The sequence below is a fragment of the Quercus robur genome, chromosome 3 (genome assembly GCF_932294415.1).
Source record: "Quercus robur chromosome 3, dhQueRobu3.1, whole genome shotgun sequence".
Taxonomy (NCBI): domain Eukaryota; kingdom Viridiplantae; phylum Streptophyta; class Magnoliopsida; order Fagales; family Fagaceae; genus Quercus; species Quercus robur.
Genome location: NC_065536.1, coordinates 64916745 through 64928713, shown reverse-complemented (window position 1 = coordinate 64928713; position 11969 = coordinate 64916745). Strand labels below are relative to the sequence as shown.

Here is an 11969-nt window from a genome sequence, read left to right as displayed (position 1 = left end):
ATATGATGTGTTATTTAGAAAGTTCAATGAGCATCGCTTGATGTTCAAAAAGAATTGTTATTTTACTAATTGATTTTTTTTTTTTTTTTTTTTTTTTTTTTTTTTTTGTGGCTAAGCAATTTGTCCTTGTCTTTGGGGCATCCCAATGTTGGTTTATGGCTATTGTTTTCTACATTGTGAGTTTGTGATTAAAGAACAAAGAAAGGGTAGTAAATAGTAATACGTTTTAAACTTCGCAATTCCTTTTTTTGGTTGGTGGGGGCCCTCAACGATCAGGATTCTTATGCAAACCCCACTTAAGTTTATGGCCTATTGCGTCCTAGTCTTACACTGAATTCTGATTGAATAAAAATTCGTCTTTCTAATGAACACTCGCCTAGCTATGTTCTCTCTCATGGGTTTATGGTTGACTTGATTTTAGAATGGGTTTTTGTCGAGGGAGGTGTTTCTAACGGTGGTGAGTTGCTGGGTTTTTTGCTAGGGTGAATTGTGAAAGAGTGAATTAAAATAGATTAAAAAAAAGGTTTTTTTGGGTTTTTTTTTTTAGTAAATGCTCTAATATGTAATATTGAAAGATCTTCATTAGAGTGTCCCTATCATTTTATCTAAGGGTGGCAATTAATGTTCACAAGTTGGGTTTGTGTCATATCAAACCATGAGTATTTGGATGTATAGGTTGACCCAAACTTGACCTATTTACTAAACGTGTAAAAAATCATTAACCCTAACAAGACCTATTTATTAAACCAATCGACCCGACATGACACGTTTAGTATGGTTTTAAAAATCGGACTAGACTGGCCAGCCCGATCGGTTCAGCCTAGAATTGAGTACCAGTCCAGTCCGGTAAAACCAAGAACTGGAGGGAAATCCAGTTTTGCCTCGGTCCAATTTTTAAAAACATAACGTTTAACCCATTTAATTAACAAGTCATATAAATGTCAATACAAATAACCTATTTAATTAATAGTCATACCTTACCTGAATAACATGTTATCAATTCTTATATATCTAAAATTAAAATACAATTACAACCATAAATATAATAAGAAACAAATAATTACAACAAAAAATTAAGCAATAATAATAACAAAAGCTAACACATTTATAAGTTAAACAAGTCAAATATGTCAGAAGAATTCAAATGTTAAATACGAACACGACCTATTTATTAAACAGGTCAGTCGTATTAACCCGAATATGATCTAAACCCGTTTAGGCTCAACCCATGACCTATTTATAAACGAGTTAGTCATATTGGGTTTGTGGGCCATGTCAAATTTTGCTACCCTTAATATTATCTCCCTAACACCTAGTTGCATACTACAGGAAGATGAGATCATTTTGTGGACCACTGGTTTTGTGGAAATGCAACTCCACATAGCCCATGGGCTTAGTTTTATCTTGCAAATACTCCACTACGACCAATATTCTTCATTCTCAATGCCCAAAGTTCAGTCCACGATAGTTGCTAATATTCCAGCCCTAAAAATAGACAGGTCGAGCTGGATGTTAAAAAAGCACTGGCCCACCATATCCAAACCCAAGAGATGCACCACCATGAGCAAATACAAGCAAGCATTTTCAGTCCACTTCATGTCATTTTTCAAACCTCTTAGATATTTTTATACCATAATATCCTCACACACAGACACACACTTCAAAACAAGTGCTATCAGTTTTGTCTGATGGAACATATAGTACTCTTTCTTTAGTTGTTTAGTTTGGTAACTCAAAAATTCATGCCTCGTACTGCGAATCAATTCCAAGGAATGGATGGTACTTCTGAGGTTCCTGAATCCTTGGACGAATGGGAGCAAATCCAATCCCCATTTCCCAAACTCCCTCCCACAAGTGTGGAACAAGATATGGTAGTTACTAGAGACAATAACTACCTCAACGATAACCATGAAGGCCTACAACAAGAAGTACCTCCAGTATTGGACCTTGAACTTGAAGCCACTCAAGACCCAGATCCTGAATCAAGTTCTTCATCATCAGTGTCATCGAATTCTGGAGGTGATGAGGAAAGTGGAAGGTTGTCACAGCCCCAAGTGGCGAATGAGATAAGGAGGGGTTTGAGATTGCGTTTGGAGATTCTGAGAGCTGGGTTCTCCAAGGTGGCTTGTAGAGTTTGGAATTGTGCAGCATGCGCCAGGGGGTTTTGGTCGATTGCATCGGTGACTGGAGTGGCAGCCGCGGTGTTGCTGTCATTCTTGTTTGTCAGGGTGCAAAGGTGGCGTCAAGTTCTGTACAAAGAGAGCAAGGATCGTCTCATCAGAGAGAAAGATGAGGTTCTTTCTGAAAAGCTTCATAATTTAAGACCTTTTTTTTTTTTTTTTTTTTTATGTAGTAAAATCTAGTGAATTTATATGAGTTGTAGATTTGGATTCCTGAGTTTATCTGGGGTATGATTCTAGATTTCTTGTATCAGAATTGTTTCGAGTTTTTGGGCTCATGTATGAATTAATGAATCAATTAAGTGAGAATTCTACTTATATCAGACCTTAAGAACTGCCTGCGCTAACCATGATGTTTTAAGTAATTGAGTACTGCAACTAAAGCTTGCCAACTGTTGAAACTTAAATTGAAAATTCTAGGGGTTGTGCCTTGTGATCTCAGTTCTACGGCTTATGCCTCATGAACATGGAAGGAGGTTTATTGGATTCTAGCAATATTATAATGTGAACAATGTCTTGTCCATTTTTAAAACTGAACTACCCTGCAACTTGCACCTGTAAAACAGGTATGCTCTAGCATGTAATAGTACTTGCTCTGTATTTTGCAAGGGCGCGAGGCTGTTTATATGTCAATAACATAGAAACAAAACTTTATTCCTTAACTTGTCAAGTGCTGATTGAAGTAAAATTACTTTTTTTTCTCGATCTACCAATCAAATCGGGTCATGTCAGCTATTACGAAAAATGTTTTCTGTGATAGAGTAGAGATACATGGGCTCGGAATCCAGCAACACAGTAAATTCCTGCATATCTAAGCAGATGTATCTATGTAATTGTTGATATCATTAATTAATTATTATGTTACACGCATTACATTGTCCGTGCGATTCAGTATGCTTGTTCTAACTATAATTCAATTTAATATGCGCTGCAGAAGATCAGCCAGCTCCTGCTCCACATTGCGCAGATGAATGAAGCATTCTCAGAACGCCACAGGGTTCCTGTGTTCCGAATTGGTTGATTGATCGTTCAGCTTCAGCAAAGCAGATGTTAATTGAGGATCTGGCTCTTACCTTCTCCATGATAGTGTTATGTGATGAACTCGGCATCTTCTTGTGCATTAGAAAATGGGAAGAGAGACATACATATAATTGAATAGATGCTTATAACAGATTGGTGACTGCACCAAATTATTCATGATTATATATAAATGAGAATGTTTTATTCATGTGTCTGGCTAATTCTGTTCTAATGATGCTTATGGCATAAGCCAGCAATACCATAAATTCCTTCTACATTATCTTTTTCACTCTCTGCTCCCTCAATATGTCCACTTTTACGCCAATTTTATTTCAAAACAAGCAGACCATGATAGAGCTCATCTGACCATGCTCGTTAGAACGAAAACAATTTATTTCAAAACAGGCATACTTTCCTGTTCTGATTTATTTGCGTCGGAAGGACAGGTAAATGTAAATATGCAGTAATAATAAGGTTCCAAACAACAACAACAACAACAATAAGCCTAAATCCCAAATTTTTGGAGTTGGTTATGGGTTGTCAATAGATTAGTTAGGAATAATAAGATTTTGAAAGATCCAAAAAAATAAAAAAAGTGATGATGGCACAACTGTATTATTAGTCACAGGAAACAACAATATGATACTCTAACCTGACCCATTTGTAAAATGATAAAACGAGTTTTCCTTGTTAAACAGAATTTTCCTCCAAACCAATTTGGATATTACTTCTTCCAACGCATTACATGATGACTCAAATGGGCATCCACATACACACACACCCTACTCTTTGTCTCTTACAATGGAGGAGGTGCCATTTGAGCCAAAACTCATGGGAAAAAAAAAGACAAATAGATTTTGATGATTGCTCATGTAACTTGATATCAATTGATTAAGAATTGAATTTTAAATTATGATATAAATTAGTAAAGTTCCCAATGTAGACTGCAAAGTGATGCTAAATCAATAAAACGGGGAAACTCAAACCTATCCAATTCTGCTCTAACAAATGGGTGACCAGTCAAAAAGTGAACTCAGTCTCATATATTACATTAAACCTGTGAACAAGAATCAAATTCCTATCAAGAAAACAACAACATTAACTCTGCTTTACTAAACAGGATGTTTGGCAACAAAGAAACAGGGTAGCGGATAATAAAACCAATGTAAGAATGTTGAGGTCTCATTGACTAGATAAGATCAGAAATTACTCATTTATTCTGGTAAATGCAACTATGAAGCACAGTTATGAAATGATAAAGGTCGCAATCAGCTAGGAGAAGATTATACACATTAAATGCTTTAAAAGGGTGATAGGAGAATGGTTGGACAATATGAAAAAATTTAAGGTCTTAGAGATATGACTATATTGACATGATAAAATTTTGTAGCAGAGAATTTCTTGCTTTTGCTACAATACAAGTCCAGAAATAAAATTTCTTGGAACACTACTAATCCAAGAGGAACCAGATATACACCATATTTATTTATACAGAATTCCAGATACTGAACTTTCACAGTCCAGAAACTAAGCAGGAAAAGAAGATTTAGCAACCATGTTCTCCATCTAAAATTAGCAGCCAATTTTAACAGTTACATAAAAAATCACAACTGCAACAAAAATCTAACTTTCTATTAACCTCACACCAAAGCAGGTACAGATGCACAACCAAGGGCCAGTATGCAGACATTACAGAATGAGAAAAGCTGAAATACTAGTTGTGTTTAAAAACTGATGCAGACGTTGTAAACTATCATGGTTGTTCATTTCAACAAAGTACAAACATAAATTTCTAAACCATAAACAAAGCAATATGCTTTCCTGTTCTGTTCAATGCAACTATTAAACACTGTTAATGCTCAACTTCTATAAACAGTGAGTAAAGGAATATGGCACACGTCTTTATCAACAACACTCACTTTCAATTGTGCTAACTGAAAAACAAAGCAACATAAACAAAAACTGTGTCTGTGTGGATTCCACTTTCAATAACAGTTTTACAACAACAAAACGAAAGAAGAAAGCCACTAATTCAGATATCAAATGGTGTTGAAAACTGAAGTAATCTGACAAAATTATATCAGAACACCATGAACGTATCAATGACAAGAAAAATCAGTCACTCACAGTTATGATCAACTGTGTCCATTCGTTGAACGCCGAATATCAAACTGGTCTACAATCTCTAAAGGAGTAGTAGTCTCATTCCTAATCCTCTTGATCTTAGGACTCAACAAACCTCTATGCCTAAAACCATACAACTTGAGCACTTGATTATCTGCAAAATTGTATGCCCTCTCCATACTACTCAAGCACCTCTCCACCGCATAATCCCCGTAACTCCCACAAGGCTTGCAACCCACAAAATGTGTCACAAACGGCCACCTCTCATCCCCCAAACCCGGATGATACTTCTCCATCATCTCCTCATACCTATCCACCAACCCGGCCCAATACCCGTGCAAATAGTAAGAATTCTCAACAAACACCTTATCCATCCACTCATCCTTCCTCGAAATCAACAAGTATATCAATGCAGACTGATCGTCCGCCTCAAAAGCCGGCCTACCCTTCAAATTCGCCGTCAAAATCTTCCCTGCCTCGTCTCTAACAGCCCCCTTAGGCCCCATTGGAGCCCAAGCATCAAGCAAATCCAGAGACCACTGACAATTCCTAAACAAAAAACTCCCAGTATTCAAAGCAATCCAAGACTTCTGATCAAATAACAAATCCGGGTACCCATGAATCACCAAATTATGATTCACATACTTCTTCAATGGAAGCTCAAACACCATATCTGTGAACAATGCATCACTATCCATCCACCAAATCCACTCAACTTCAGGGTGAGACAACATCAACCTCCTAATCAATGGCAATTTTGCCCAATACCCAGCTAGCTCCTTATCCAAATGAGCCAAATTGTACACAATTTCAATCCCATGAAGCCTACAATAATCAATCTTGTTCTTTATAGCCTTCAAAAGATAATGATCCCCAATTGGGTTATCACAAGGTTTTGGCGGAGACCCAGTTACCAACAAAACCCTAGCTTTCCCATTCAAATGGTTTGGGAACTCGGGGTTCTTCGAAAGCCACTCTTTCCTCTCCAAATCCCAGTTCGCAATTCTGGGTCCGAGAGTGTACGTGACGTTCGGGTTGATCTCCGGTTCGGGCGGGTCGTTCGGGTCGAACGGCTCGTCGTCGGACCGGATCTCGTCGAGGATCCGCTTCGTCTCCTCGGCGATCTTCTGGGCGTCGAGGTCGCCGTCGGAGCTTCCGGTGAGGCTTCCGATTCCGATCGTGCCACGTAGGACGAGAATGGTGATGAAGCCGCACAGAAGGGTGAGCTTCAAGTTGTTGAACGTTTTCTTTATCTGCCTGCCACGTGGCGCCGCCGCCGCCGCCGCCGAACGGCCTCTGGTAGCGGTGGTGGGTAACGGAGTCGCCGCCGCCACCGTGGAGGAGCGTTTTAAGGCGGTGAATGGGTCTTGGCCCATTTTGTGGGTTTTTAAGTGTATAATTTGTGAATGATGATTTTTGAGTTTTATAAATAATGTGCAATGTGATGATGGGTGAGTTGTAAAGGAAAATGGTTTTTTCAATGATTTTGAAATATTTGAAAACGTGCGGGGATGTTCTGATTGTGGAGGAGGACTTGACTAGGTCATGGTGTTGGAAAATGGCTGCATTGAGAAAACCATTGTTTGGAAGAAAAAAAATATTTTGGTAATGTTTTTGGTTTTGCCTTTCATGGAAAATGTAGGTAATTAGATTTTGGTATTGCAAGGAAAATCAGCCTTACACAAACAATATACCATGATTTTTAGATAGAGTTTCAATCTCGAGTTCATGCATGATTCTTATTTATCATTAGACTTTTTATTGGATGACAAGAAATTGTTATAGTTGAGAGCTAATTGAAACCTACAACACAACTAACATACCTAATTTCAAAATTTGCTGACTTGTGCGATTATGAATAGTTAACACTTTCTGTCCGTTACTAATTATATGACCCATCAAGTTTCATCAACCACTCACAGTCACTCATGATAATAATATATGGATGTGTTGGTGGAGAGATTGAAATGGTACAGATGATGGGTTTGATTTATTATAGTACAGCTGTTATTTGACTCTCTGTTTATTTTTTTAATTAGATAAGCTAATGAAAAAGAAATGAAAGAAAATGAAAGTCTTTAATTTGTCTTGGTAGTGCGTATTATTTATTGCTTGATTAATAAATGAAAAGGGGGGAATTACTTAAAAAATTGATTTTTATCTCTCTTCCCTTAAAAAAAGTGAACTAAATGAAATATAAATAATTCAATATAAGAGTTAAGACCGATCTTTTTCTTGCCTTTATAAAAACCTTATGCATAATAGGTTAGTTAATGAAATTAGACATTTTTTCTATCCTTATGAAAAAAAAAAAAAAAAAGATTTAATGAGAACAAATTTGGTGCCTTTATAAATTCTCCGGCATATTAAACTCAACTAATGATGATCAGTATCAACTTTTTTCTACTTTGATATTGCTTAATCATTGCCACATTCACTTTAGTTTTTGACAATGTGAATCCACGTATGATCCCACCAGTAACTCTTTAATAATGTAACAATAACATAATAATAATAATAACCATCTTTTTCTTCGGTGAAATAACCTTATTTTTTTTAGGTAGCAGAATGGTTGTGAAATGTGAACACAAGGCAACCACAGATGCGATTTGGCTACACTACATCATTGTCATTATAATATTAGCAAGATCCTCAGGACAATTCCTGAAACCATGTGCATAGCAAAGGTCTGCTGCATAGTTTATTATGGTAAAGATCTCATGGTTCAAGGAATCAGGGCAGCTAAGATACACTGCCTCGGCTCTTGTTTAAGGCAAGGCATCATGGTTTATGGTAAAGAAAAGACCACATTGTGTTCCTTGTTCTGTCCAATAGTATTACTGACATGCTATTTTTAGTTCAAATTGCTGAGACAGGTAATAGAATGTTTGGCTCTTGGTAATTTAAGGAGCCTCCCTTTGTGTTTTGCAAGGACCCTCAGAAATAGTATTCGAGTATCTGATTTTGAGTGCATAAGAAAAGGTACATACCGAACCAACAAGAAGTGAAAGGCCATGCAATGATCAAACGCTTTTGTATTACACAAACATAAATGTAGTTGCAGGATTCAATTTTCAAGAGCAGTTATGCATTCAAAAAATTACCTAAAAAACAGTCACCAGATCAAAGCACAAGAAAAATTGGTTACTCATGATTTCATCCACTACTGCCTCTAAGCACAAAAGGCCTTTAGAGGAGTTGGTTATCTGCAACATTGAATGCCCTCTCAAAAGATACTAAAGTAAAAAATGAGAAGAAATTTAGGTGCCTTTATAATGATTAGTGATAGCTTTCTTTCTACTTTGATGTTTCTTAATCATTCCACTTTCACTTTTAGTTTTAACAATGTGATCCAAGCATGATCCTACCATTAACTCTTTAACAACGTCACAACACAAGGATAAGTTTGTGATTGGATTAGGTTTTTTTGCTTGAAGTTGACAGAAGTATAATTATAACTAAAAAAATGTAAAGTTTTAAAAAGTTGTACATAAACAAATAAACTAACAAGCGAAGTAGAAAAAGCTAGTCTAAAGATTCTAAATGCACTTTGTGGGTCCATTGCCTTGGAAAAGATCACTTTGTGTGCCTTTTGCTGCCCTTCAATATTGAAATGCCATTTTTAGCCTTTTTTCCCCTTGTGTATGGCTGTTTTTTAAATTAAATTTAAATATATTTTTAAATTCCAGAACACAAGACAGGACCAATTTAGATCTGTATAGGCAGATTGCTATAAGGATGGATCGATTGGTTGACTCTTGGAAATTCGGAGTCTCCCTTTGTGTTTTGCAAGTTGCAACCTCTTAAAAGTATTCAACAATCTGATTTTGAGTGCATATTGAAGGGCTACACCCAGACTCATAACAATGAAAGGCCATACAATGATAAAACACTATTGAATTACACATTACCTAAACATAAGTGTAGCAACAGAGTCAATTCTTTAGTTGCAGGATTTAATTTTCAATAGCAGTTTTTATAAAGACAAAGGCCATCAGCTATGTATTCAAAAAATTACCAAAAAAGAAAAAGTCACAAGATCAGACTAATATGTGATGGTAGCATTGGAATTAACAGTGATATGCCAAAGTTAAATATACATAACCCTCTGCGTTAGGAACAACAATAACCTTAGTCCCAAAATTTTAGAGTCTGCTATAGATGGTCAACAAATTCATCAAGTTCAGTCACATGTATTCACCCTCGGTATATCAAGCACAAGAAGAATAGGTTACTCATGATTTCAATCCACTACTGCGTCCAAGCACAAAACGCCTTATGTCAATCTGGTCTACAAACTCCAAAGGCCTTGTTGTCTCATTCCTGATCCTCTTGAGACCAGGACTCAACAACCCTCTATGCTCAAACCCATATAACTTGAGCACTTGATTATCTGCAAAATTGAATGCCCTCTCCATGCTTCGGAAGCACTTCTCAATGGCATAATCAGCATAGCTTCCACAAGGCTTGCAACCCACAAAGTGTGTCACAAATGGCCACCTCTCATCACCATATCCAGGATGAAACTTCTCCATCATTTTCTCATACCTATCCACCAATCCCACCCAGTAACCATGCAAGTAGTATGAGTTCTCCAAAAACACCTTGTCCATCCACTGGCCCTTCTTTGAACTTAGCAAATATATCAATGCAGATTGATCATCAGCCTCAAATGCTGGCCTTCCTTTCAACTTAGCAGTCAGAACCTTCCCTGCCTCATCACGAATAGGCCCCTTTGGCCCCATTTGAGCCCAAGCATCAAGCAAATCCAAAGACCATTGACAATTCCTCAACAGAAAACTCCCAGTGTTTAATGCAATCCATGACTTTTGGTTAAACAACTCAAGATAACCATGAACAACCAAGTTAGAATTGTTGTACTTGGAAAGTGGAATCTCAAATATCATATCAGTAAACATAGCATCACTGTCCAGCCACCATATCCACTCAACCTCAGGATGTGACAGCATCAACCTTCGAATCAACGGCAATTTAGCCCAGTACCCAGCAAGCTCCTCGTCCAAAATAGCCATATTATACATAATATCAATGCCATGGATTCTACAATAGTCAATCTTATTCTTTATGAACTTCAAAAGATAGTGATCACCTATTGGAGCATCACAAGGTCCTGGAGGTGACCCAGTTACCAACAAAACCCGAGCTATGCCATTCACATAGTTGGGAAACTCAGGGTTTTTATTGAGCCAATTGCTTCTCTCTTGGTCCCAGTTGGAGATTTTGGGTCCTAGAGTGTAAGTGAAGCTGGGGTTCCTAATGCCAATGGTTCCACGAAGGAGTAGGATTGTTAAGCAGCCACAGAGGATGGTGATGTTGAGGAGAGCGTAGAAGGTCTTCTTGATCTGAAAGACACGAGCTATACAAGTAAAACATCCATTGCTGCTGCTGGAGCCAGCTTCTTGGGCCATTCTCTGCCTAAGTGAGTGCCAACAATGGTTTAAAGTAGTGTGTTTGTTAAGAGTGGTTGATGATGGAGTTGAAAAAACAAAGCAGAAAACGCTTAAAGATTATTCATGCAAAAAAAAAAAAAAAAAAAAACAAGAAGAAGAAGAAGAAGAAGCTTAGAGATTGGTAGTTTGTTTCTGGTGGAGAGAAGTGTTGTGGTGTTTCAAAGTTATTAGCATCATTTGACTTACCTCCAAAACCAAGAAAGATAAATACCTGTTCCACAGGCTTTTACACACAGCTTTACACAAGTCCCATTGGTTTACATTGAAGAAGAAGAAGCAGCTTAGAGATTGGTAGTTTGCATCTGGTGGAGAGACGTGTTGGTGATGTTTCAAAGTTATTAGCATCATTTGACTTACCCCCAAAACTAAGAAAGATAATTACCTGTTCCACAGGCTTTTACACACAGCTTTACACAAGTCCCATTGGTTTACATTGAAGAAGAAGAAGAAAAAAGAAGAAGCTTAGATATTGGTAGTTTGTATCTGGTGGAGAAAGACGTGTTGGGGTGCTTCAAAGTTATTAGCATCATTTGACTTTACCCCCAAAACCAAGAAAGATAAATACCTGTTCCACAGGCTTTTACACGCAGCTTTACACAAGTCCCATTGGTTTGCATTGTATTATTAACGTAAATCTTATACTTTTTGCAAATGTAAATACATACACAATATTGTAAACATTAGTTTAATCTGCAATATAAATCTTACGTTGTAATAACAATGTAAACTAAGAATTTTCCTCAAAATAAATATTATATGTAAAAAATGTACTTGATTTCAAATCATCATCCGTATCATTTTCAAGTAAAACTAAGAAAATTCACTATACATTTAAATTTTTTTGAAGAAAATGCATGAGATTGGAAGAATGGATTTAATTATGTAGCAATAATTAATTTGATTATTTGATATTTGGAGGATGGTCTTAGAACCCACGAGGAATATTGAGATGATAAAATTCTAGCTATCTCCATTATTTGATTTGTCTCTACCTAAACATCCTTGATGTTGCTTTGCTAAGGGATCGAATGAGTTGGATTGAACAGGTCAACGGGGTTCGTTGCATCTTGGAAATAGTTTTTATTTTCAGACTTTAATTTAAAGGTGTTGGGATTTATTTAAAATATATCCTTCCAATGTGCAATTGTAATTGGCTTTGTTTATTTCGAGGATC

The 11969-nt window shown here is 36.9% G+C and overlaps 3 protein-coding genes across 8 annotated transcripts; 1 reads left to right on the top strand and 2 right to left on the bottom strand.

The window, feature by feature from the left end:
* The first annotated feature begins 1610 nt into the window (after positions 1-1610).
* LOC126718919 (uncharacterized) lies at positions 1611-3408 on the top strand. Its single transcript, XM_050421321.1, has 2 exons — positions 1611-2294; positions 3115-3408. Exons 1-2 carry the CDS (start codon positions 1743-1745, stop codon positions 3199-3201), a joined length of 639 nt encoding a protein of 212 aa, XP_050277278.1. The 5' UTR covers positions 1611-1742; the 3' UTR covers positions 3202-3408.
* Positions 3409-5101: 1693 nt separating this feature from the next.
* LOC126718918 (probable xyloglucan 6-xylosyltransferase 3) lies at positions 5102-7026 on the bottom strand. Its single transcript, XM_050421319.1, has one exon. The coding sequence runs from the start codon at positions 6698-6700 to the stop codon at positions 5336-5338; it is 1365 nt and encodes a 454-aa protein (XP_050277276.1). The 5' UTR covers positions 6701-7026; the 3' UTR covers positions 5102-5335.
* A 2338-nt stretch (positions 7027-9364) lies between these two features.
* LOC126718916 (probable xyloglucan 6-xylosyltransferase 3) lies at positions 9365-11416 on the bottom strand. Of its 6 annotated transcripts, none has more exons than XM_050421315.1 (2): positions 11336-11416; positions 9365-10981 (listed from the first exon to the last, which is right to left on the bottom strand). In XM_050421315.1, the coding sequence occupies exon 2, from the start codon at positions 10751-10753 to the stop codon at positions 9560-9562; it is 1194 nt and encodes a 397-aa protein (XP_050277272.1). In that variant the 5' UTR covers positions 10754-10981; positions 11336-11416; the 3' UTR covers positions 9365-9559. The 6 variants fall into 6 exon arrangements, with proteins under 6 accessions (XP_050277272.1, XP_050277271.1, XP_050277275.1 ...); XM_050421314.1 differs by lacking the exon at positions 11336-11416 and adding an exon at positions 11178-11322 and having other exon boundaries at positions 9365-11006; XM_050421318.1 differs by lacking the exon at positions 11336-11416 and adding an exon at positions 11178-11321 and having other exon boundaries at positions 9365-10756.
* Positions 11417-11969: the final 553 nt, after the last annotated feature.